General features: G+C 42.2%; 1 protein-coding gene across 2 annotated transcripts in view; it reads left to right on the forward strand.

The window, feature by feature from the left end:
• The window catches only part of LRRK2 (leucine rich repeat kinase 2), a 129,391-nt gene that overhangs the window by 24,382 nt on the left and 77,266 nt on the right, over positions 1-27,743 (forward strand). For both annotated transcript variants that reach the window (XR_008597615.1, XM_054988034.1), the window contains exons 6-13: positions 6,958-7,092; positions 12,201-12,332; positions 13,238-13,357; positions 21,079-21,212; positions 22,381-22,460; positions 24,989-25,095; positions 25,276-25,405; positions 26,090-26,214. Coding sequence is in view for 1 of the 2 variants with exons in the window: in XM_054988034.1 (XP_054844009.1) it covers positions 6,958-7,092; positions 12,201-12,332; positions 13,238-13,357; positions 21,079-21,212; positions 22,381-22,460; positions 24,989-25,095; positions 25,276-25,405; positions 26,090-26,214 (963 nt within the window). In the remaining variant the exon portion in view is untranslated. The remainder of the gene's footprint in view (positions 1-6,957; positions 7,093-12,200; positions 12,333-13,237; positions 13,358-21,078; positions 21,213-22,380; positions 22,461-24,988; positions 25,096-25,275; positions 25,406-26,089; positions 26,215-27,743) is intronic.

Below are 27,743 nucleotides of genomic sequence, written 5' to 3' on the forward strand. Positions count from 1 at the left end.
TCGCCGTGCCTTGGTCAAGGCTCTCCAGGCTGAGGCTTTCCGGTTGTCAAAGCAACAGATGACAGCTGGCAAGGACGCCGCCGACTCTGCTGCACGTGCGATGGCATCCTCCGTGCTCTTGCGTCGGCACGCCTGGCTTCGATCTACGGCCCTGCCCCCCGAGAAGAAGGCCAAGGTCGAGGATTTCCCGTTTGAGGGTCCCCAGCTCTTCTCAGAGAAAACGGATGAGTCCCTTTCCCTCATGAAGAAGAACCAGCAGACGGCCAAGTCCCTCGGGGTTGCGCCTTCGGTTCCGCAGACGGGTCCGAGATATCGGTACGGCAGGTTCCGGTCCTATCAGTCACCCTACCAGCAGTTCCAACAGCGCCAAGGAAGGTTCTCCTCCGGTCAATCCTATGGCCACCGTTCCTACTCTGGCCAGCAGCGCCACTCTTCGAGACGCTCCGGCCGGTCCAAGGGACGACAGCAGCCTCCCTCGCCCAAGCCCTCGACTTCGGCGCAGAAGCCCACGGTCTTCTGACTAGACCAGGACGCTTCCCAGTTGGCCTGCAAGGACACTGTTAATATCTTGTTCTTGGACAGGCTACGGCCTTTCTTGCCCCGTTGGCGACTCATTACTACTGATACCTGGGTCCTCTCTATTGTGGCCCGTGGTTATAAGTTATCGTTTACCACTGCACCCCCTCTTTCGCACCCCCCTCGTTGTGCTTCTTGTTGTAATGTTGTGTTACAAAATAATGTTTTGGAGTTGGTTAACAAAGGTGCTGTCCGGGTGGTCGATGTCTCTGCTTCCCCTTGGGGATTTTATTCAAGATACTTTCTTGTGGATAAGAAAGATGGGGGGTCTCGTCCCATTTTGGACCTTCGGGCCCTTAATACTTACTTGAGGGTGGAAAAGTTTAGGATGCTTACTCTGTCACGAGTATTGGAACTCTTGGAGTCAGGCGTCTGGATGGCCATTTTGGATCTCAAAGACGCCTACTTCCACATTTCCATCTTTGAGGGCCACAGAAAATATCTCCGTTTTACCTGTGGAGGCGCTGTCTATGAGTACACAGCCTTGCCCTTTGGCCTGGCCTCGGCGCCCAGGGTGTTCACTAAATGTATGGCCACCGTGGTGGCACATTTACGGTCTAGTGGCTGTTTTGTCTATCCATATTTGGATGATTGGCTCCTGGTGGGTCCCTCCTCTGATTCCCTCCGGGCCTCTATCGCCCTCACCTTGTCCGTGCTAGACGACCTGGGGCTAGTGGTCAATTTGGGGAAGTCTGTGTTGTCCCCAGGTACGAGCATTAGGTTCATCGGGGTCCACTTTGACTCTCTGCTGGGCCGGGCTTATCTACCCCCGGACCGCTTGAGCAGGCTGTCCTGCCTGGCCCGCCACTTCGTGCATAACCGGTTCCAAACTGCCCTCCTGATTCAAACCTTGTTGGGCCTCATGGCCTCCTCCACAGGGGTGGTGTGTTTTGCACGCCTGCACATGCGGCCTCTGCAAAACTGGTTTGTTCGGGTTTTCAACCCTCTCGCTATGAGTCAACACCGTGGGTTTTCCATCCCGAGGGTGATACAGCGGTCCTTGGTGTGGTGGACTGTCCCTGAGAATTTGTCCAAGGGTTGTCCTTTTGGTCCCTTCCTGCCGGAGGTCACCGTCTTTACGGACGCTTCCAATCTAGGCTGGGGAGGGCGTTGTGGACGCCTGTCTGCTCAGGGTGTTTGGTCCTCCCTTGAGGTAAACATGCACATTAACCTCTTAGAGCTTAGAGCGATCCGTTACTCCCTTGCTTCTTTTGCAGATGTCATTCGGAACAAGAGGGTGCAGGTCCTGTCGGACAATACCACAGCCTGTTACTATCTCAACAAGCAGGGAGGAACGGTCTCGCTCAAGCTCTGCAGGGAAGCGACTACGCTCTGGAACTGGGCCATTACCAACAACGTCCTGCCCAAGGCCGTTCATATTGCGGGGGAGAGCAACACAGCAGCAGACGCGCTGAGCAGAGTGTTTTTGCCCCAACACGAGTGGTCCCTCAACAGGGCTTACCTCCATGTGGTTTTCCGCATGTGGGGCACCCCGCTCGTCGACCTCTTCGCCACAGCCCACAACACACAGGTTCCCCTGTTCTGCTCCCGGGCCGGGATTGGCCATCGTTCACTGGGGGATGCCTTCCAGATACCCTGGTCTCCAGGGCTCTTTTATGCCTTCCCGCCCTTCCCACTCCTTCACAAGGTCCTCTCCAGGATCAGAGCCTTCCGGACCCATTGTATCCTGATTGCCCCTCGGTGGCCTCGCCAGGATTGGTTCCCCCTTTTACTCTCCCTGTCACAGGGGCGGTGTCTCCCGCTTCCACACGCCCCAGACCTGCTACTCAGGGACGGGGTGTGGCATCACGATGTGGCAGTGCTAAATCTGACTGCCTGGCTCCTCTGCGCCCCAGACTAGGCCTCTCTGCTAGGGTGCTTAATGTGATCTTGAATGCCCGAAAACCGTCTACCAGGTTGTCCTACCAGAGGAAGTGGTCACGTTTCTCTAGGTGGTTAGCCCCCAAAGGGGTTTCCCCTTTCACTTGCCCGCTGCCTGTCATTCTGGACTACCTCCTGGACCTGTGCTCCCAAGGCCTGGCGTTCTCCAGTGTTAAGGTGCACATGGCTGCTATCTCTGCCTTCCATGAGCAGATTGATGGGAGGACTGTGTTTGCACATTGGCTGTCCAAACAGTTCCTGAAGGGCCTACTAAAGTCCTTTCCTCCTAGGGCCCATCCTATTCCTCAGTGGAGCCTGACCCTGGTGCTCTCCCGTCTGATGCTCTCCCCTTTTGAGCCCCTGTCTACCTGTCCCTTGCCTCTGCTCACGCAGAAGGTGGCCTTTTTGGTTGCAGTCACTTCCTCCAGGCGGGTTGGGGAGTTGTCTGCTCTGAGGTGTGACCCCCCCTTCCTGCAGTTCTTCCCCGGTACGGTCATGCTCCACACTAGTATGCAGTTCCTGCCCAAGGTGGTTTCCAAATTTCACCTGCGTCAAAAGGTGGTCCTTCCTTCCTTTTTTCCTACACCCTCTTCCCCAGAGGAACGTACTCTACACACATTGGATGTGAAACGTGCTTTATTGTTTTATTTACATCGCACCAAGTGTTTCAGGAAGTCTCCTGCCCTGTTCTTGTGTTACTCTGGCCCTCGCAAGGGCTCGCCAGCTTCTGCCCAGTCCATCTCTCGCTGGATTGTGTCTGCAATTAAACTTTGTTATCAGCAAGCTGGAATCTGGTGCCCGTTGTTGATTACTGCTCATTCTACTCGAGCACAAGCTGCCTCTGCTGCCTTCCTGCGAGGAGTGCCACTCCAGGACGTCTGCCAAGCTGCAACGTGGTCTACCGCTGACACTTTCATTAAACATTATTCTGTAGACGTGAATGCATGCCGTGAATCCGCTGTTGGCACGGCTGTTCTGCATTCTTTGTTCACCTAGACACTCACACCCGCCCCCATTGGTGAGATGCTAGCTATTCTCCCAATGTGGGGCTGCACAGAAGGACGACGACGATAAACAGGGTTTCTCACCTGTAACTGTTGATCGTCGAGTCTCTTCTGTGCAGACACACATTCCCTCCCGCCTGCCCCGCTGTGAGTGCTTGGTTTACTCCATTGTTTTCTCCGGCGGCTCAGGTGAACTGAGGGAATGCCGGGGACGTTCGGGTACTTGTACTTCAAAATTGGCGGGAACACCGGCGCGCATGCGCGGTGGGCCCGAACGTCCCCGTCACATTTCTAGAAGCTAAAAGAATCTTCTCCGCGGCTGGCCTGCGCTTGCGCAGTCCCAATGTGTGTTTGCACAGAAGAGACTCGACGATCAACAGTTACAGGTGAGAAACCCTGTTTTTCTCTTCGTCAGATGCAAACTCTTCTTCATGCATCTGATGAAGAGAACTGTGATTCTTGAAAGCTTATGCTACAATAAAGTTGGTTAGTCTTAAAGGTGCTACTGGACTCTTTTTGATTTTGCTACTACAGACTAACACGGCTAACTCCTCTGATTCCTAGCATAGCACTCCTAAATCACATCTCTGCCTTGTGGCATATTTTCCCCCATCCGGTATATGTAGGGTTGCCAACAACCTAGACCAAATATGTCCTGTCCCCAGGGCTCATTTTGAGGTGGAATGCGCAGGAACGCACTTCCGGCACTTCTCCCAAGAGGTCACGTGTCAGGTGGCCCCGCCCACCTGATTTTTGGCCATTTTGGGCCCGTTGTGGCCTGGATTAGGGCCGAAACGGTCCAGATTGGGCCTCTGATGGGTGGGGGATCACTCTCCCTCTCAGCAGCAGTCCGATCCTGACCATTTTGGGCCCCTTTTTGGCCATTTTCAGCCCCTTTTTGCCATTTTGGGCCCAATTTCGGCCCAGAATGGCCAGGATTGGGTCCAAAACAGCCGGGATAGGTGATGTCAGGGGGTGTGGCATACGCAAATCAATCATGCTAATAGCACACTTCTGGTGATGGCAAGGGGCGGGGCATATGCTAATAAGTTATGCTAATGAGTTCCTGCAGCTCTTTTTCTACGAAATGACCCCGCCTGTCCTTTTAACAGAGGCTTAATGGGATGTTATTAAGTGATATTATTTACCTGCACCATAAAAAGCTTCAACTGCCCATTTCCACATATGAAGCCACAGCTAAAGAGGCAAGACATTTTTCCTCAACCTGCACCCCCTGTCTCAACCGAACGCTTATCAATTCCGGGCATGTCAGAGAGCCAGATAATAACTGGTTAACAAGCAGGGCTGAATTGGTACTTGCCAGGACTCATACCAGTATTGGGCAGGGAGAAATGGGATGGTACAATGAAATGAGTAATAGTAAAGAAGTATTTTTGAGCATATTCAAAGTACTTTCCCATCACTAATGAGTAACTCCTGCTTGAGTCCAAACTTCTTGAAGGAGCACCTTCAGAGGAAGCTATAGGGCATTTAGGGAGGTGTGAGATTCACTGCCTCTCTAGAAGTTGTTTTCTAGAGACCATCATTCTTCAAGTAATAAAAGCAGGGTCAGTTCCCAAGACAGAAATACACCGTGCTTTAAAGGAAAACTAGGTTCTCTGTCCTAAATGTCATACTTGATATTGAGTACTTTTATGCTGAAGCAACCTCTGTCCTGCTGCAACTCCCTTTAAAAAGCTTTCTTCCCATATAATCAATAAGTACAACCATGAAAAAGGGAAATATCAAATGTGCTTGTGAATTGCCCAGTGATCTACAGATTATTTAATGTATTGCTAAACTCTGCGTTCCCTGAAGTTCTAAGACACAAATCATTTTCTTTAGCCAGATGGAATTATTCTACTCCTCACCCAGTTTTGTAAAGACTAATGTCAAACCCTCAAAAGAAAAAAAGAACCAGACGTGTATAGCTGTGAATGAATGTTTCTCATTCGTGCTTATACTTAAGTTTCTTGGCAAACATTCCCACCCGAAACTGGAAATAACTTAATAACTGAATAAATAGTTGTAGTGAGAGTACGTGCGCTTTTGACACTTTGATAAGCAACATTGCTAAAACACTCAGTTCTAAGGGATCGAGAAACATTGTGCATACTGGATTTTACTGTTTCCTTTGTATGCTGCCCTCCAGGACCCAGCTCGTTAAAAACGTGAATGTGTAGCTCGGCCCTTAGAGTGGAGCTTTGTATTTAAGTGGATGTTAAAGATGATAAAATTAGGTTATGTCTAAGTGGCATGACTGAAGGCTGGTACAAACTTAATAACAGTGAGACAGGTAGGATTGCCAACAACTGGGACAACAAAACTTCTTCCCCTTTAACACAGCCTTAATGGGATATTATTTACCTTTACTCCTGTGCCAAGAAAATCTTTACCTGGCCAGTTCCATATATTTAACCTCTGTTAATAGGGGAAGGATTTTTTTTCTCCAGGTTGTTGGCGATCCTAATGACAGCACAGTATGCTCCCTTCTGTTTCTGCTGCAAATCGCCTCTTCCTTTGCCTAATTTATTTCACATGTCTCAGTCCTGTAAGGAGAACACATTTTATTTCTTTCAATCTGGACAAGCAGAACCCAACGAAAAACAGAGGGATCCCAGCATATTGTTTATGCTGACAATAGCTTAAGCACTTCATAATAAGATGCAGAAAAGCTTTGTTACATTATTCTGGCAAGCACTTTAAAATCTGGGTTAGAATTTGATCTTGACGAGTCACATGTGTCATTTTTAATAATTCCACCCCAAAGATCCTCAGGTCTTCATTGCTTCACGGTAGTTGTCCTCCAAGCCACCACTCTCTGGAACCTGAGGGCCAAGCTAAAAGTGACGAATTACACTTGAACGGCAAGTGAAGAGACTCACATGTATTCCTCCCACGTAGTGATCGAGTGTAGTGCAAGTGAACAGGGAGGAATACACGTGAGTCTCTTCACTTGCCGTTCAGGTGTAATTCGTCACTTTTAGCTTGGCCCTGAGTTGTGCCTCTCCTTATCTTCCCATTTGTAGAACTTTTCACTGGATATAAAGTTCTTCCCAGGCAAAAGGCAACATAATGTTGCAGCTCCCTCTAAAGGCAAACAGTCAGGAGGCAGGGCTGAGCAGGCAGGCAGGTTCTCTGAAAATAGATGGACAGAGTACCAGTCAGACTCGTAAAAATATCTTGCATTGTCCCAGGTGCATCTGTGATTTATCATCTGTGAATAAAAATTGTTAAATATATTGGAGGCTGTTGGGGAGACTTTTAGATTCCACCTTTTCCCAGAGAAGTTAAGACAGAGCCTTCTTGATCGTGTGGCAGCAATTCCACCAGTGCCTCTTGAGAGCACAGTAGAGTTTGTTAATATTAATACTTTTACTTTCTTCCATTTTGTAAGCTGCCTTGGGAACTTCTTTATTGGAAAGTGACTAATCCCTTATGTACAACTAAGCAATTCTATCTGTACTGCACTTAACATTATATTTATTAAATGTAGTTCCAGAGGCGCAGCTAATTGAATTTGTCGAGGACGGAGATCATACGATAATACTCAACGTGTTTAAACAATTCCCAGAGAAAGAAAATATAGTACTCTTTGCACTTCTTTCTCTACAGTCACTGGCTGGACCACGTAAGTATAGCAGTTTTAGTATTTAATGTGACATAGGGTTGCCAGCTTCCAGTTTGAGGCCTGGAGATCTCCCAGAATTGTAACTAATTTCCAGATGACAGAGGTCAGTTCCCCTGGAGAAAATGGCTGCTTTGGAGCATGGCCTCTATTGCATTATATCCTGCTGAGGTCCCTCCCCTTCCCAAACCCTGTCTTCTCCAGGCTTCAGCCCCCAAATCTCCAGGAATTTCTCACTCTGGAGCTAACAACCCTAGATTGATGACAGGAAGGCGAGTTCCCATCCATTTGCATTTGGGCCTTATGAATTGTTGCTTGTGTCTAAAAGCAAAAATTCCAAATCAGGATGCCATTGGTGATCACGATGTCTGCGTAAGTCTCTCAGAATAATTTCTCTATATGCCCCAAGTCTTGAGTCTTGAACTGCAGTGTTTAACTGCAGAAATTAAGTCGACGCTCTTTGCCTGGGATAACAGCAAGTGGTGTGGAAATCCGTGCTCCTTAGAGCTGCAAAAAATGGCAACTCTTAAGCACTGAGTAGGGAGTGAATGTGGGTTTGAACAAGACAACAGGTGAGTAAGGTCATGCTCCAAACCATAGTATAAGAAATGAAGCTCTTGTGGGTTTATAATGTTGTCAGATTACTGCTGTAGTTTCTGTAGTCAATGCCTTTTGAAGCTGATAAATGTGTGGCTTTGCGTTTATGACAGCTCATACAAACCTGATTTCCAACCCAGCTATACGGCCTTTGGCAGGTACCTCTTTTGCCTCCAGCCTCAGTTCTCTGTTCGTAAAATGGGATTTAAATGATTTGCTTCACAGAGCTTGTTTAGTGGTGCTTAATTCCAGCTATTATTTTTTATGATCTGAAGAGAAACCAAAGTATATATTTACTTATATAATGTTTTTTATTTTATTTTTATGTTCTGAAGAGAAACCAGAGTATATATTTACTTATATAAAACATTTATTAGCTGCATTTCTATCTTGCAGGAACTCAAGGTGGCTTACAGTATAAATAAAATAACAAGCGTAAAATGAATAAAAACAAAGTTTAAAAACAGAGTTGAAGACTGCCAATAAAACAGAACCAAATAGTACAATCCTAAGAAGAGTTACTCCTGGCTAAGCCATTGAATGGGCTTAGACTGGAGTAACTCAGTTTAGGATTGCACTGAAAGATGATTAAAAGCAGTTTGAGCCCACTGACATCAATGGGCTTAAGGTATGGTTGACAGCCCCAGTCCTGTGGGTGCCAGGGAATCCCCCATGCCCAGATGGCATTTCCTGCCACCACTCAGAGCAGCTGCAGGAGAAAAATAAAAATTTAAAAAGTCTGAGTCCAGTAGCACCTTTAAGACTAACCATAAGTTTAGTGATTTTCTGCAAATGGTGAAATGGGCCATAAATTGTAACAGAGACATAACAATGGAGGCGTGGGAACACTTGTGGAAGAACACCTTAAAGATATCAATATGCACCAATATTAAAGAAAATGTATATAAGATGATGTACAGATGGTACTTAACACCGAAGAAAATAGCATACGGAAATAATCAAATGTCTGATAAATGTTGGAAATGTAAGAAGCATGAAGGTTCATTTTATCATATGTGGTGGACTTGTGATGTTGCAAGGCAGTTCTAGAAGAATATTATAGAAGCTATGTCTCAAATTCTACAAATCCAAATAAATAAAAATCCAGAACTGCTTTTGCTGGACTTGAACTTAGACGGAATTATTCCACAAGACAGAACATTAGTATTTTACATGACAACGGCAAGCAAGAATATTGTATGCTCAAGTGTGGAAGACACAAGAACTGCCATCTGTAGAGAACTGGATACAAAAATTACTACATGTGGCTGAAATGGACAAATTAACAAGGAAGCTAAGAGAACAAAATCCAGAAGAATTCTTTAAAGACTGGGGGAAATTGAAACAGTATATAGAAAAAAAGTGGGACGTAAAAGGGGAGATGTGGGCATTAGATAATTTTTAGTTTTTGATTAAGGGAGGAGTTAGTGATCATTACAAGGGGGAAATATGGAGAATGATGTGAAATAGTAACTGAGTTAAGAGAACAATTTATTTGCTAAATAGCCAAATTATATTAAGCAGAGTAGTTAGATATTGGGTTGGAAAGCTGTTGGAAGTCTATAGTAGAAAGGGGGGAGGGAAAGGGGGGGAATAGATTAAGAATGGGCAGATTTAGGAAATGTAAACATTTATATTATACTCACCCAATAAATTTTTTTTAAAAAAAAAGTTTAGTGATTTTCAGTAAATGTGTGTATGTGTCTTTAAATGCTTGGTGTGGTATAGATGAAGGGGGCGGGGTTTGAAAGAGGGATGAGTGAGAGATATGATTGGTTGATGACTGAGAGGGTGGGAGGAGTGAAGGTAGTTTTAGACTGAGAGTGGGGGGGAAAGGTTCAGTCAGGGCAAGAGAGGCCGGCTGGGTGCAGCCTTAGTATTTTTAAGCAGTTCTGAGAGAAATATGACCTATGTGGAAACCTGAACTGTGTGTTTGTGAAAGAACATTCAGTCAGGGAAAGCAGGCAAACTCTGTGTGTGCGCCTGAGAAAAGGTCTTAGTTGTAATTGAGAAATTAATATCAAAAGCAGGCAAGCTGTGTGTGAAGCCTGAGAGAAGATCTGTGTGACTGGGTTTAAGTAACTTTTAAGAACTGAGAACTACTCTTTTGAAATCATCAAGTTTTAGAAATAATATGAAACCGATACGTTTCTTATAAAAAAAGTTTACTTTGGTTTTTTTTATATCCCAGATATGTCATTCCTATATCCCATTCCTTTCCTTAGGGCCACATAGTATCACAAAAAAGCCTGACCTTTGGGCACGTTACTAAAAGGAGAAATTTAAGTTATTCTGGAATTTAATTCCTCGTGGCAGCAATCTACCGAAAGGGGCAAGAATAAAAGGCTTAAAGACCAAATCTACCCAAGAGAAGGAAAGGGTCGTAACAAGTGCTGGCAGAGTTGGGATATCAAACATCCTAAGGAGAAGAAAATATTTTAAGTGGAATAGAATATCCTGGGAGGAAGGAACATTCTGAGAGAAGAGCATTTAAAGACACATACACACATATACTTAAAATCATTACAATAAGCTTTTGAGAACCACAGCTTCATCAGATGCATCTGACAAAGAGAGCTGTGGTTCTTGAAAGCTTAAGCTACAATAAAGTGGGTTGGTCTTAAAGGTGCTACTGGACTCTACTATTTTGTGACTACAGACTAACACGGCTAACTCCTCTGTATCTAAAAAGTCTGATAACAGTGATGTCACTTCCAGGAAAACCCCTGGAAGTGGTGTCAGTCCTCTCTAGGAATTGTCAAAAACTGGGGTTTTATCATAGAGTTTCTGTCAATTCCAGCTGTGACATCACTTCCAGGTTTTACAGGAGTGGTGTGTCACCATCACCCGACAGCACCCTCCCCCGATTGCCAGTTTTTGTGTGTCTTTTGCCATGTTGAGGTGTTTTAATGCTACACAGGGTGATACTGAAAGATGTTACTTTAGTAAAACAGCAACAGCACATAACCTTTTGCCTGTGTCCTTGATTTTTCCTTAGAAAATCTTTATACTTTCTTCTAAAGTAAACTTTTTCATAATCTGGCTGAGGTGAGGGGAGAATTTAAAAAACTCCTATGAAATATTTTCTCTTTCAAAAGGTACTGCATAAGCAATTTTACGTAAGGCAGTTTAGAGCATTAAATAATCATGATTCCTGTGTATGCAGTAGATATATACAATATACTTCCAAATATATATTATTTAAATGTGTATAATTTATTCAACAATTAATAGGCTTTAAGTATGATTGTAACAATAATACATTGTTAAACAGTCCTTATTTTCAATGCTATAAAGTTTGACTTGATATCCAAATATGCTGCTAGTCCTATTGTAATGGTTTGAGTTAGTTTCTGTCCAAATTTCTGTCCAAAATTAAAGATATGCCTGCTAAAGTAGCATATGGTATAGCATGCTGTCTTATCTACTGGGTATATCAGCATTTTGGGGGGGGGGGAAGTACTTTTAAATTCTTAATTGTGTCTACCAAGTATATTATTTTATGTTAACTAAGTTTTTAAAACAGTCTAATAAGCTTATTTGATAGAACAGTAATTGTTGCAGATATTATAGTCCCCCCAATTAAAAAAAAATTAAAGAACACTCCCCCCCCCCCACAAACACACACGCACACTATTTTTCTCATGGCTTCTAAAATTTCTGGAAATTTTATTTCTAGGCTTGACTGAATGTTAACTGTCTCTCACAAAGTCTGAAAAGCTGCACAAAGCTGTATATTTAAACTGAGGGCAGGAAAAACTAATGCTTGTTACCTAGTACTGTGATACTTCATTGCTTTAAAAAAATCGAGAGGCTAACTATGGCAACATATTTGTGAACCAATAATGCATGTAGCAGTGTATGAAATCATGCTAAACACAATTTATTGGTTCAAGAGGACTCTGAAAGAATATTTGTTAGTTGGGTGCGAGCAGCAAAAATGATACTGGCACAGCATCCTGCCTTTCCTGCAGTTGGCATCTCATAGCCAAAATGGAAAATATTTGCAGATTAGAGATGGACACAAACCCCCAAAAAACTGAACCACGCGGTTCGTGGTTCATTACGTTTCACGAACCACAAAGTTTCACGAACCTGCCCCGGTTCACGAATCGGTTCATTTTGGGTCGTGAAAATATCACTTCCTGGCCAGCAAGTCACCATGTCCGGGTCAGCAGAAGTCACTTCTGGGTCAGCAGAAGGTCTGCAGGAAGTCCATCCCCTGTTGCCTAGGAAACTGATTGATCACCACCAGGCTATCTGCAGTGACGAACCAAAAAAAATTACCAAACAAACCAGCGTAAAGTTCATGGTGGTTCGTCAGAAATGGGATCTGATGAACCGCTGGTTCACAAACCATGAATTGGCATGGTTCCTCACGAATTTTGGTTCGTATTTCAGTTCATGCCCATCTCTATTGAAGATAAAAGATTATCTGAACATTGACTGTTATAGCAATCTGAAACATTCCGGGGCCTTACTCAAGTATATTTATTGTTTGTTTTTGGTTGTAGCCAGTAATGTGGAAGTTCTTATGTCTGGAAATGTGAGGTGTTACAATGTCATAGTGGAGATGATGAAAACTTTCCCCCGGAGTGAACCAATTCAGGAAGTGAGCTGCTGCTTGTTGCACAAACTTACGCTGGGTGAGTTTTTAAACGAGAATATAATGTCCTTTGCATAGTCTTGGTGAGGCTGCCAGCATAAACAGAAGCTGCAGCAGGGAGCTGTGTGCACAGAGCAGAGCTTTTAAAAACAGTTCCTTGTGTTGCTAGACAATCCCCTCCAAATCTGAATTGTGGGGCAGTTTTGGGAGCAGCTTCCAATTTGTCGTGAGTTGTAACTGGATAAAGTATAACAATGAAACACCAGGGCAGGAGGCACCTGAGTGGCTCTTAAGATCCTAATTACACAAACGGCTAATTAGATAATATCGACAAGCACTTCCTCACTCAGCACTATGTAACTTAGTGGAATGGAGCAAGTCTGCTCAACAGAAGATGTCTAGGGAGACCCAGCTTCCATTTTTGTGTTTGGTTAATCGTGGTACTTCAAAAAGGAGCAGTACTTCAAAAAGGAAACCGTTCTTAACACGTGACTGCTATATCTTTGGGATTTTAAAAACATTTTTATACAAGTATAACTCAGTTTTTCAGAATTTACCTTTTGGGGAATCTTCTCTTTAATCCAAAAGTCCTCCAAACTGTAAATTAATTTTTGGAGAAGTGAATCTACTCAAAGCCCAGAAACAAGACAAGGTATTGGACAGATCTTCTGTCTACTTGGCTTTGCCTAGAGCTCCATAGTTTCTCTGCTGCTGTCCATCAACCCCCTTTTTGCTCCCCCCACCCTGCTGCAATTTCCTTAAAATTCAAGTTGATTTGGGAGCAGAATTGCTGTGCCATCGAGACAGAAGTTGGGTTTCCTTGGCATAGAAGTCTTTATTTTTGTTCTGTGGCTAGCACTGTGCCATATGAGTGTCAAGTGCATTCATCTGTTCAGTGTTTGCAAATAGATTCAGTGTCCTTTTTTTATCCTCTCCACCCTTCAGGAAACTTTTATAATATCCTTGTGTTGAATGATGTACATGAAGTCATTGCACAGGCTGTTGAAAAGTACCCTGCAAATGCAAAGCTCCAGGCTGCAGGCCTCAGCTGTTTGGCTCTTCTCAGTAAGTACCTATATAAATTTAAATGGAAAAAGTTTCGTTCTTGTGGCGCAATGACGTCAGAAATCAGGCCAGGAAGACGCCACTTGTTCCGTGAGTTTAGCGCGATGCCGGGATGTGTTCCAACGACCCTGGCCCTGATTGATGCAGAACCTTGGCGAAGCGTCCATGTTCCAAGCTGAACAAGACTTCCAGCATGTTGGCTTTGGTCCATGTGGCGAATATTACCTTTCTGTTACGGTGGAAGCAGGAGCACTTGGTCAAGGAGAAGTTGTTTTTTTTAACAAGTATCCCTCATAATGGGCGTTTCAGCTCCAAGTCTTTCTCCCCTAGACTGTTTAACAGCCTCATTATTTCTGTGCCAGCCTCCCTTATCACTGTACCCAACCCTATCTGTTGCCTGTCTGCTTATTTCACTCCCTGTAACAAGTCTGCCAAGAAAACATTGTGTTGCGATGTCCCCTCCATGGGTCAGTAATGACTCGGTGCTTGCACAAGGGGACTACCTTTACCTTTGTTTCTCTTACCTCCTCCCCTTGCCTAGCTGCCTGCTCTAGCCCTTCACTTCCTTAAACCCCCTCTCCATCTGCTACACTTGTTCTTCCACCATCAGATGCCCCTGGAGTTTCCATCTTTTTCTGTTGATTTTTGTTGCTTCTTGAATGCCTCAGGCAGGGTTGGGAGGGGGGGGTCCAGATTCCCCAAAAACACACACGCATACTTTCTCTCATAGATATGGGAATAGTCTTAGATACATACTACACACACACAAGTTAATCTTGCTTGGTGTAGTGGTTACAGTGTAGGACTAAGATCTGGGAGGCCCAGCTTCGAAAGCCCGCTCTTGCCTTGGGCGACCTTGGGCCAGCTGTTCTCCCTCACCCCAATCTACCTCTCAAGATTGTTTTTAGGATGAAATGGAGGAGAACGATGCTGTAAAAGTGGTTTTAAAAAGCTGGGTATAAATATCTAAATTAATAAATGCCAGCTTGCTCATGGTACATGCACAGGATCTCCAAGGTATGAGTTTCTGTTTAGAAAAGAAGGAAGCAGGAACTTCTCTTGAATTCTCTTTTTTTTTTGAAAAGTTTTTTATTGGGTTAGAACATTATTATTTTTGCGTTACAATCAATTTTCCCCTAATTTTTCGTTTCTAACCCCCTCCCTTTCCCCCCCTTTTGTTGACTTCCAACAGCTTTCCCACCCTCTGTCCCTTTTCCCTTACTTCTATTAAATTCCTCTATCTAAAACAGATATACATTCTCCATTATATTAAGCAGTACATCTTTAACTCCCTTACTTATTATACACCCAAACTATACTTCTTTAGATAAACAATTTATCCCATTTTCCAGTTTTGAATATTTCTATATAAACCTATATATCATAAACCATAAAAATTTCCCACATTTAAATCAAACAATTTGATTTGTTCTCTATGTATTACTCATTTCATCTTTTTATGGTAATTCTATATAACTCCTCAGATACTCAATCAATTTAACTCTTCTATGCATTCAGTTTGGTGCATATAAATCTTGTCAAAGAAAGAAAATATTGTTAGTAAGTCAATCCTCATGTTTAAACCTTATCATTAATTATTCTCTATCAGTTAACCTATACATATCTATATATATCTCAATCAATTAATCTAACTGCTTATAAATTCACATTTCTCTTCCTCCCCCGGTAAAGTCACCCCTCTCTTTTATACTTTTATTATGCTTCAGTAGTTCTCAAACTGCCACAGTTTTCCTCCCACCTCCCATTTCTTCTCCAGATATTGTTTCAGCTTCTCCCAGTCTGTGTTAAACTGCCCTGAGTCCAGATCTCTCAGTTTTCTTGTCATCTTGTCTATTTCAGCCATATACAGCAATTTGTAGATCCAATCTTCAATAGTTGGCACTTCTTGTACTTTCCATTTCTGCGCATACAAAAGTCTAGCTGCTGCAGTCATATAAAAAATCAACGTCCTATGATGGGCTGGAATTCCCTCCATTCCCAAGTTTAGCAGCAGGAGTTCTGGGTTCTTATTTATTTGAAACTGTAAAATTTCACTCATTTCTCTTATTATTTCCCCCCAGAACTGCCTAGCTACCTCACACGACCACCACATATGATAGAGGGAGCCCTCATGTTTCTTACATTTCCAGCATTTATTAGAAGTATTCAAGTTCCCTAGCGCAATCTTCTTTGGTGTCATGTACCAACGATAGATCATTTTGAAAATATTCTCTTTAATATTGATACATGTCGTTGTCTTCATTGTAGTTTTCCACAAGTATTCCCATGCCTCCATTGTTATTTCTTTATTGAAATTTATAGCCCATTTCACCATCTGTGTTTTAACTATCTCATCCTCAGTATACCATTTCAACAGTACTTGGTATACCTTGGATATTCTTTTCTTGTCTTCTTTAAGAAGGGTCTGCTCTAGTTCCGAATTCTCTGTTCGTATGCCCCCTTTTACAGAGTCCGAGTTGTATAAATCTCTAATCTGTCTGTACTGGAACCAATCGTAGTTAGGTGATAGTTCCTCTTGCGTCTTTATTCTAAGTTTAGATACTTCAATTTTAATTATTTCTTTGTATGTTAAACATTGTTGTTCATTATCAACAGCTCTCGGATCTATCACCTCGTATGGAACCACCCACAAGGGGGTTCCTTCTTGTAAGTAAATTCTGTACTTCTTCCAGATTGTATATAAACTTCTCCTTACAAAATGATGTAGGAACATCGAGTTGACCTTTACTTTGTCGTGCCATAGGTATGCGTGCCATCCAAAAAATTTTTTATATCCCTCTAGGGCTAATAGTTTCTTATTCTTTAACGTCATCCACTCTTTTAACCAAACTAGGCAGATTGCATCATGATAAAGTCTCAAGTTGGGCAGTTGCATTCCGCCTCTTTCCTTTGCATCTTGTAGAACTTTTACTTTCACTCGAGGCTTCTTGCCTGCCCAAACAAAATCTGATATTTTCCTCTGCCATTTTTCAAATTGTTTAGAGTCTCTGATGATTGGTATTGTCTGTAGCAAAAACATTACTCTTGGTAACACATTCATCTTAACTGCTGCAATCCTGCCCAACCATGACAGATTCAGTCTATTCCATTTGATCAAGTCTCTCTCTATCTGAGTCCATAATTTTTCATAATTATTCTTGAACAAATCTATATTTTTTGCAGTCAGCTCAACTCCCAAATATTTCACCTTACTAGTTACTTCACAGTCCGTTGTTTCCATTAACAATTGTTGTTTCTGCTTAGTCATGTTTTTGCATAATATCTTTGACTTCTTTTTGTTAATGAAGAAACCTGCCAAGTCACCAAACTCCTTGATCTTATCTATCACTTTTGGCATGTTCTCCAATGGATCTTCTACAATTAACATTATGTCATCAGCAAATGCTCTAACCTTATATGAATAGTCCTTTATTTTCATTCCTCGTATTTCCTCATCTTGTCGTATTTGTATCATCAGAATCTCCAATACTAAAATGAACAACAATGGAGATAACGGGCAACCTTGTCTTGTTCCTTTACTAATCGTCAATTTCTTGGTCAATTCATCATTCACTACAATTGCTGCAGTCTGGTCTCTATAGATTTCTTTAATTGCTCTGATGAATCTTTCTCCCAATTGTAGCTTTTCCATAGTGGCAAACAAAAAATCCCAGTTTAAATTGTCAAACGCTTTTTCAGCGTCTACAAAGAAGAAACCAACCTCTTTATCACAACGCTTATCATAGTATTCAATAGCATTGATCACTGTCCTTAAATTGTCTCTTATTTGTCTGTCTGGCAAAAAGCCTGCTTGTTCTTCCTCTATGACTTCCGAGAGCCACCCCTTCAGTCTCTCCGCCAATATCTTCGCAAAAATTTTATAATCATTGTTAAGTAGTGATATAGGTCTGTAATTTTTCACGTTAGTCAGATCTTGGCCCTCTTTAGGGATCAATGATATATTCGCTTCGCTCCAAGTGTCTGGAATTCTTTGATCCCTAAAAACTCCATTCATCACCTCTTTTAGGAATGGTGCCAGTTCATTGGCCATTGTCTTATAAAATTTAGCCGTAAGTCCATCTGGCCCTGGCGCCTTTCCTAGATTTGCAGATTGTATTGCCTTACTTATTTCCTCATCGGTTACTTCACTATTCAACTTATTTCTCCAAGCTTCCGAGATCTCTAGAAGTTTAGTTTTCTCCAAATATGATGCTATTGATTCTTTGGTTACTTCTTTTTTATTATACAGCTTAGCATAAAATTTATAAAAGGCTCTACTAATGGTAGTCTGTTCCAGATACGTTTTGTTTTCTTCACAGATTTTATTTATTATTTTCTTTTCCCTTTTCTTCTTCAATTGCCATGCCAAATATTTCCCAGGTTTATTAGCACCCTCAAAAGCTTTTTGATTCAGTCTTTTAAGGTTCCACTCCAATTCTTTATTACTCATTGCTGTTAACTGTTCTTGAAGAATTTTGATTTCCTGATATATTTTCTTTTTCCCTGGTCTCTTTTTTAACTGTGCTTCTTTGGCCTTTATTTTCTCCTCAATCTCTTGTCTTTTCTCCTCTTTCTTTTTCCTTGCTCTGCCATTTAAGTCCATTAGTATGCCCCTTACAACCGCCTTGTAAGCATCCCAAACTTTATTGGTTGGTACTTCTTTATTCACGTTGTATCTCTCTTCTCAATATTTCCATATTCTCACTTTCCTGTAACAAGTCCTCATTTATTCTCCAGGCTTTCCTTTTCCTCCTTTTTCCAAATTTCCACATAATTGGATTGTGATCTGAGCCTACCATCGGCATTATTTCTACCTCCTTAGTCCATAACGCTAAGTCCTTTGAGGCCCAGATCATATCAATTCTTGATAATGTAAGATGCCTTGCAGAATAAAAAGTAAACTGTTTGGTTTTAGAATATTCTCTCCTCCATACGTCTTCGAGAGTCTCTTGTTGAATCAACTCAAAAAAAAGCTTTGGCAATAGTCCTCTTTTCTTTTGTGCTGTTGTAGTCTTTTTGTCTAGTTCCAAATCTGTCACTCCATTGAAATCTCCAGCAAGAATTATCTGGTCATATACAAGATCGTCTAAATGCTTCCTTAAATCCTCAAAGAAGCTTTCCTTTGCACCGTTAGGTGCATAAAGTCCGATTACCAACACTCTCTTTAAATTCCAATTACATTCCACTGCTACAAATCTAGCTTCCACATCTCTCATAACAAATTTTGGCTGCAGCTCCTCTTTTATATACAACACCACTCCTCTTTTTTTCTTGTTAGAGGCCGCTACAAATTCTTTGCCCAATTTTCCAGATTTTAAATATTTTACATCCTGTTTTCTAATATGGGTCTCCTGCAAACAAACAATATCACATTTTTGTTTTAGTAGCCAATGAAAAATATTTTTCCTCTTATTCGGTGAGTTTAGTCCATTTACATTCCAAGATAATACTTTACACTCCATATTCATGGTTTTGTTGGTAAGTCTTTTTCATTGTCCTTGATAAATCTCTCCATCTCCCGCTCAGATCTGATGCGTTTTTTTGCCCCTCCAAACTCAAAGGACACTCCTTCCGGTAACTCCCATCTGTACCTGATATTCATGTCCTTCAAAGTCTGAATTAGCACTCTATATTTTTTCCTGTCCAGTAACACTGATCTGGGCAGTTCCTTCATTATGATAATCGTCTTGCCATCAATCTCCAATGGATCTTGAAATTGTTTTGTCACAATCCTCTCTTTCATGTTTCTAGTTGTAAACTGCACAATCACATCCCTTGGTAGTTTCCTCTGGGTTGCAATTCTCGAGTTCACACGGTACGCCACATCTAGGATAGCCACAATTTCCTCCTCCTCCTTCCCCAGGTAATCAGCCAACACCTCAGTCATCTGTTCTTGCGCTGACTTCCCTTCCACTTCCGGCAGGCCACGAAAACGAAGCTGCTTCTCCATGTGTTTAGTTTCTGCAACTGACATCCTCCCCTTCACCAGTCTCATCTCTGTTTGTTGCGTGTCTATTAAATTCTCCATCGCGTCTTCTACTGTTTTAACTCTCTGCTGCGTTCCTTGTAATTCACTACTAATCGTTTCCACGCCTTTTTTCACTTCTGACAGCTCCGACTTTACTGTCTGTGTAACTTCTTTGACCTCTTTAATAAGCTCCAGTTTCGTGTCCTTAAGTTCTTTCATCATGTCTATAAGTTTTTTGTCCAAATTTTCTATCGCCGATTGCCACTCTTTTTTCGACATCGTGGGGCTTGCTTTAGCTCGCTCCCACGAATCTGCTCTCTTCCTTAGCTCCGTGGCGTATATTTAAACGTTTTCCTTTTTTTCAAATGTCCCAATCTTTGCCAAAATTAATTTTTTTTGTATCCAAAATGTCGGGCGTCTTTTCTCTATGGTTTCTCTATGTTATTGTAATCCAAGATGGCCTACTTCCTCTTCCGCTGAAGCCGCAACCCTTCCCCTTTCAAAAATGGCGATTCCCTGCTTCCTGTCCGTCGGCAAGGGCCGCTTCCCTCCAGCCACTCTATTGTTGTTACGCACTTCCTGTCTCCCGTCTTCCCACAGCAGGTCTCGCGATGGTGTCTTTTTCCCACAGCTCCGAAACCACAGGTATTCAAAACAGTAGTCCAATTTTTGCAATAACTTCTTTAAATTTAGTCTCTTTTAAAATACAACTCCTGCCGAGTCTTCGCCTCCTTTTCACTAGTCTGTTGCAGTTTAAAAATCTACTTTCTTTCTTCTCTGTTTTTATCAATCTGTCCCGTTTCAAGAGATAACGATCTTTACCTTCTCTTCAGCTTTCTCGGGTTGTAATCGCTGTTTCGATCTTAAATTCTCCTCTCGACTTCCCTCCCCGATCGAAGCTTGGGTATGTAGGTCTTATGCCAGCCGAATTGGCCCCAAAACTGCCGCAGAGATTATAGCCGACCCGTCGCAAGGTGGGACCTCAAGGATCAGGGGGGAGACTCCTTGTGTAGAGCCCCCCCTCGTCCGAGATCTAACTCACCCTAGGGTCTTGAGCGTTCTTTGCCTGCTCCCCGCCTGAGAGCAGTCGGCCGCGGGTTATTTTCACCCCTCCGGCCGGTTAAAACGGCAGTCCGGTCAGCTCCGCAAATGGAGCTGCGTTAGACCTCCATGAATCCCAAACCGGAAGTCACTTCTCTTGAATTCTCAAGCCGCTTTCATCTCTTTGCGGAAAGGCTTGTTGAAGGCTTTAATGATTTCAGTTTGCCACTCTCATGAAAGTTAGCAGTTGTTATGTCATAAAGCCAGATAGAACAGTAGCCTGGGCAAAAACTAGGCAGGCCATCAGAAAAACAAAGGGGCCAGATGGGGAACTGAAGTTAACCTCACAATCCATGCTATTGTTATTTTAAAAAAATCTGTGGCTGTTATGGTAACTTGTATTAAATAGCTCCAGAATATCAGCTCTATTTAATTCAGCTGGTTAAGTATGAGGCAATTGCTTGCAAGCAAATGCATGACTTTTATAATCGTTTTAGACTTCAGAATCTTCATACAGACTTTAAAGCCATTTTTTATTTTTTATTTTTTTTATGAAAAGAAAGTACTAAGAAATAAAAGTAAATTCTTTGTAAGTGATGTTTCATCAGTGTCATGTTCCATCACTTTTTCTAATCTATTCTAGAGTTTCAAAATAAGTATGTATACTCCCCCCCTCCCCAGAAATACAAATAAATAAAATTTCCCTTCCAAGCGGAAACAATATTTTTAAACAGAGACTTGGAAGAAAAAAAAGAGGAGGAAGAAAAGGAAGAGAGAGAACAATTATGTTGGCTGGAAGCCTGTTATAAAGCCTTACGAATTCACCGAAAAAATACTGACGTACAGGTAAGAAGTCCCCCCCAAATATAGATGCACAGATAAGAAAAATAAAAATTTATAGATGAGAGTATTTGGTGCATGGCTAGAGCTTGAGTGACATGTTTTACTTAAACTGTAACTGGGAAAGCCAATGATCAGACTGGATTAAAAGATTTTTCTTGAGCATTTATTTAGTGCAAAATGCTTATATTGTGCTTTGTGGTGGTGATGAGTGCTCTCAAGTCATAGCTGACTTGTGGCGATCCCTGGTGGGGTTTTCATGGCAATAGACTAACAGAAGTGGTTTGCCATTGCCTGCCTCTGCAACCCTGGTCTTTGTTGGAGGTCTTCCATCCAATTAGTAACCAAGGCCAACCATGCTTAGCTTCTGAGATCAGACCAGATCCGGCTCACCTGGGCCATCCAAGTCAGGGCATATTGTGCTTTAGGCTTTGCAAATTGTGCTTTACAATTTTCAGTGTTTTGCTTTGTTGTGTTTGTGTCGTGACTGTTATGTCACTTTACAGATGGGGAATTGAAGCTGAGAGAAGGTAGTTTGCCCATTAGGTAGCCGCAGTTGGGTTTTGTAATCATGTAGCCCAAGCCAATACTGTCCACAGGACTCATTTAAATTCCAGTACTTTTTTCATAGGGTTGCAGATTACAAGTGTACGATGGTTAGTGCATTATCAAAGGATTCTCATATATGTAAGTTGTTTAACCAAAGTAGGCATTTTCCTGCCCGCTGAGACAGACTCAGGCTTCTGACATGCTGTGTTTTCACAGCTGTCTAATCTAATATTGTCTCTGAAGCAGGTCTGGGTCTGGTCAGGATCTAAATGTGGGGGGCATACAAAAGCTCTGGCCCCAACTGCTTACAGGTGTAACACCAGAGATCTGTTTTGGAGTTGACAGCTCACGCCATCATTATAAATCTGGTGTAAGCAACTGTTATGGCTCAAGAAATTTCTAGACAACAAAGGAGTCCTTGCAAAATGAAATACATTCCCAAGAAATTATCTCATAGATTTAGAAGTAAAGATTATGTGAAGCTTTTGTAAAGTGGCTATCTGTTTTCATAGATCACATTCCTAATATGGCGTAGTGACTTGTGTTTTCATCATTGCCACTGGTTTGAAATGTTTCAGCTGAGTGTTTTTTCCAAATTATTATTTTTTGTTTGTTTTTCCTTTAGGAGGCGGCATGTTGGGCTTTGAACAATCTCCTTATATATCAACCGTGTCTTCATGAGAAGATTGGAGATGAGGAAAAAAAGTCAGTAGCCTGAATTAAATGCCTGGAAATGTGACACACACGTACACCTTTGTCCTCCAACAGACACACACAGTGCAATCCTAAGAAGAGTTACTCCAGTCTAAGCCCATTAATTTCAATAGGCTTAGACTGGAGTAACTCTTCTTAGGATTGCAATGACAGTTGGGAGTTGGAGGCTGCCTTAGGACATAGGGCAATTCACAAGTTGCATCATTCTGTAGTATTTCTATTGCAAATAGCATGAAAAAGATTACATAGAAGCTATGTGTCTGCCTTTCTTTAGCTTTGTACCTATGCCGGGAAGCCAATATATGCATAGGTTTTCCAATACATTACTGAGTAAAGAGGCCACTGGGGTCCTTATGGTATTAACAGTGTAGGGTATTGACAGGGGAATTTTTAAGAGTACTCTGCTGCCAATGTATAAGTTCTCCTACTGCCACTTACCCACATATATTTCAAGACTCCAAGACACAGTGATTACAAAAGAAAAATGGGTTTATTGTTTACAGAATAAGCCCATGACACATATCACCTCTTTTTAGGCTCATATGTGTAAAGAGCAGTCACATCAGAGAATCTTATATACCCTTAATGCTACTTGTTTATAGGATAATTGCTAATGGTTTACAGAATGAAAGATCAAAAGGTTATTACAGTTTTTCAGAATTACATTTCCCAGGATACATTGCACCCAGCAAGCCTGATTGACAGGACAATAAAATCTCACTGTAATATAAACACCTCAATGCTGAAGTCACACTTTTGTCATGGGTTTGAAATTTTTCTGGGAAGTAACACATTCAAGGTTAAAATCTTTGTTGCAAAGTGAAAACAAGAGAAAATGTTTATATTTAAAAGGAACTTTCTTGCCTCACTGCAAGATTGAGCTGACCTGTAGTTCAGTCACAGAAGCCAGGGAGAAAGAGTCTGCCACCGAAACAAATTTGCCTCTTGTGTGTGTGTCCTTTGCTTGAATGTGCTCACACACAGATTTTAGAAGAGGGCTCCTAAAAATCCCTTAACAAGTATGCTGCCTGGGATCTCTTCTCTCCCCTACCACACTCTACTAGGTAACTTGGAAGTAGGGGTATGCACCCCAAAAAACTCACATCTATTCCACTCAAGCCAAACTGAAGCAATGAACACTGCTGCAACTTAGGCCAACAGAAGCCAACTGAAGTAAGGGAACACCTTGTGCTTGTGGCTGGGTACTGCTTGGTTCTGTTCTGTGGTATTTCCCCACTGGCTGAACCCAGTGCCTGGCTGCTGTGAATGACACCAGTTCTGTTGGGCTATGTTGCATCAGTGTTCCTTGTTTCCGTTTGGTTTGAGTGGAATGGATGTGATTCTCTGGTGTGAAGTTGGTCCCCTTGCTTCACTTTGGTTCTGGGGGTGGGGTGGGGGATTCCATGCCAGTGCTTTAGTTTGGTTCTGCTGGGCTTTCTCTAGGATGAGCTCAACTTGCATTTGGGAGTGTGCCGTGGCCATGGCAGTCTTGCTTCAGGGTGTTTCTGCAGTCAGCTTTGACTTTTATTCCCATAGGAAACAACAGAGTGGCTGGGAGCCTCTTGTTCAGGGGCTCCTAGAACTGGCCCCCGGGGTCCAATCTTCATGAAACTTGGGGGGCTTTAGAGGACAGTCAGGAGTAGGTTTCCTCCAAATTTTGTGAAGTTTTGTTGAAAAATGACCCCTCCAGCTCACCAGATAGCCTCCCTGACTGATTTTCCCATAGAAAACAAAGGTCCAATTTTACCAATTTTTTACTGAAAATTCAGTAAAAATTTGGAATGCCTAGTTTTTGATTCAGAATACTCAGATTTTACCATATTCCTGGGCATCCACATAAACTAAAACTTGGAAAGTGGCTCCCATTGCAGGAGGGAGAAAAGGGATAACTTGATATGAAATGTATCAAATATATTAAGTGCTTGGGTGCTGTAGTTGGGAGTCAGCCTGCAGAGGACAGCCACAGGCTGCATGCTGAGGCTTGTCCATTTGGATGTAAGCATAAGGAGGCCAGAAGTAGGGGTGTGCGATCTGGGTTTGGGAGCTAGGGAAAAAAGCCAGATTTATGCCAGCTAAATCTGGCTTTCCCAAATCAGAAGAGAATCCCTGATCCAATCTGGGGACCCGAATCTGATCTGGGGACCCAAATCCAGAAGCCTGGGTTAATCTGGGAAACACAGCTTGAGCCTCTTGACTGGCTCTTTCCTTCTCTCACATTTTTTTCGAAGAAGGGATTGAGGCAGCAGGAGAGGAACTTCAGGTCTCTCGAAATGTCATAGGTCTGGCATATTTAGATCTGTGGTTTATATACATCTTGGAGCATGGCGTTGTATCGAGAAACCCGACAAAAGAAACAAAATCTCACGTTTTATGTAGCCCTCAATCCCTGATTGCTTTGGAACGGCGCTTCAGCCCAAGATGCACGGTGATCCCTTGATACTGTGAGAACAGAGTCAGAATTCTCAGGCCTCCGTTTCAATTTGTGACATTGTACTTCTTTATTAATCTCCTTGTTTTAGGTTCCCAGCACACAGAGAGATGATGCTCGCCATGTTAATGCATTCCAACTCAAAAGAAGTGTTCCAAGCAGCTGCCAATGCCTTGGCTACTCTGTCAGAACAAGACGGTAAAGGGAGTTCAGTGGGGAGGGAGCAGGGCGGGGGGGAGCATCCTGGCCCTTGTGGTTCTGGACGCATCTTGACAGTGCCTGTCTCTGCTCCTTTTGATCGGTTTGGGTAAAAACTTTTTAAAAGGTAAGAGCTTGTGCTGTCTGCGCGTGATTGATTCACGTTTTTTCTGATTGTAGTTGGCATTAGGAAAATCCTCTTGGCAAAAGGAATACACATGAATGTGCTGGAAATACTGAAGAAACACTCCAACTTCCCTGAAGTCGCAGAAAGTGCCTGCAAATTGTTGAACCGTGCTTTTAAAGGAAGGTAACATAAATTTACATATACTATGTCCAAATGTGAGAGCACCGTTTCATGTACTGGTATATAATCTGTCTCTCGCTTAAGGCCAGTTTACATTTTTATGTAGGTGCCATTTGTAGTGACTTTAACATGTTACATCTTACTGATCTACTTTGGCTACTGTATTCCACACTGTTACATTTTTTAAAAAAAAAACCACTTTGAAGTGTTAGGTTAGTGGTGTCAATTCTTCCTGTAGTGCGCAACAGCTCAGGAATAACTCTGTCATGTGGAAACAGCCACTGTACAGAGCAACTTGTCAAATGGCTTCTGTGTGGTAGAAGGAGCATGTAAGCAGTAAAATAATCGATGTGGTGCAGTCCCCATCATCGTGCACTTTAGAAATCCAAAAAGTTTCAGAGCTCTGGGGTTTGTCATATGGCCCTCACAGGAGTTGTTCAAGAAACACCAAATCCAAAGCTTGTGAGCAGAAAACCAGTTGTGTGGATCTTTTCATCCCAGCAGGTGTAACAAAATAGATTCTGTTTAGACTCAAAGGCATGAACATTGCATACTGTGTTAGGATGCTAAGTTAGCAGGTGCTGTTTTCTAAGATACAGTTTCGTTTATAAAAAAGCAAGAATATTACAGACTAATGTGCAATTGAGAAATATGGAGTCCAATTGTTTACCTGATTGATCTTGCCAGTTATCCTCCTCTGGATATAATGGCGGCGGCTGCATCCAGAGCTGTGAAGATTCTAAAGAAGCATAAAAAGTTGTCATCTGTGCAGCTGGAAGCACTTCGAATTATTTTACATTTTATGAATCCAGGTAAGCAAATTCTCAGTGAATATTAGTTTAGCTGTGGGCCAAGTGAGAAAATATAGTCCATATTCAAGTATTCTTTGTAATGTTTCATAATGTGATTAAAAAGGAGGAAACAAAAGGATTATGTTTTTTTTTTACTTCGAAGTCTAGTACTTTCTTCATAACTTTATATGGACTATAAAGTCCATATATAGTCCACTATATGAGTGGACTATATAGTCCAGTGTATGTGGACTATAGTGGAACAAATAAAAATTGGATCAGCATCTGCTCATTGGAAGATGAGCTAGCTTATTTGTAATCCATACATAAATAACAAAAAAATTACACAAAAATACACTCCAAAACAGTGTAAGATGCAAGATGCAAACTCGCGTTATTTTATTGGGAAATAATTTTTACTTAAATTAAAAAAAAGCTTTTAACCCCACTCATTGTTCCTAAACTTCCCGAGTAGCTTTTTATAAATACTGTTAAAACAGCACAATTGCAATAAAATGAACATAAAAATGTGCTCTGGGACTCTAATCTTGATCCTGTTGCTTAAATGGCCCTTATCTCACATCTCCTGCTGAATCTCTGACAGCATGTGAACAGATTGTACATTTTCTCCGTGTGATACACAAGTTGATTACGCTGGAGAAAGTGAAGCATCTTATTCCTAACATTTAGGGCTTTCAAAACCAACACCTTTCACTAGGTCTGGAGAAAAATCAGAAGTCATCAAAGCTTTGTCAAGATTGGTGTCGCGGGATTAAAGCAGTTTGCCTCTGTCAGTAATTGGGCCGCCATGCTCTGCACCAAATGAAGCTTTCAAGATTGTTTTAAGGGTCAACCTATATAGAGCAAGGAATGCCTTTTACCAAATGCAATCCTTCCTAGAGAAGCCAACTCTGGACACAGTTGTACACGCTCTGGCGACTTCCAGATTGGACTACCACAATGCATTCTATATAGGCTGACCCTTAAAAGCCCTGCCGTTTATTTTTCATCGCTGTTTTTCCCTCGCTTATGCCGAGCTTTTATGCTCGCACGTTTTAACGTTTTACCCTCTGAAATTCTGTTTGGGAGATTTACAAACACACCCTACCTCAATAGACTATATCCTGGTGGAAGGATGCAACCCGAATCTGTAATTCATGTTTTATTTTATTGTGACTTTTGTGTTCACGTACAGGACTCTTTGATTAGCCCTCTGTTGCTCAATCGTCAGGGTCAATCTGACAGAGAATTAGTTTCTTTCTTACTATCAGCTCATTGTCCCCACACTACATATACGGTTTCATTGTATTTCCCAATTGCTATGTGGATTAGGGAGTATACGGTTAATTCTTCTGTCGACTGATTTTGCTGTATTTTGGTTTCTGCCCTGCTTGATGTAAATTGTTTTTACTGAATGCCAATAAAAGGTTGCAGTACAGTACATTCCTTGCTACAACCTAGAAAAAGAATAACTGCAAACCTGGGCCTCCAGACAAAGTATAAATCCTTCCTACAGGCGGTATACCTATTCCATGATTAGCAAAATCCCC

The sequence above is a fragment of the Eublepharis macularius genome, chromosome 9 (assembly GCF_028583425.1).
Source record: "Eublepharis macularius isolate TG4126 chromosome 9, MPM_Emac_v1.0, whole genome shotgun sequence".
Classification (NCBI taxonomy): Eukaryota; Metazoa; Chordata; class Lepidosauria; order Squamata; family Eublepharidae; genus Eublepharis; species Eublepharis macularius.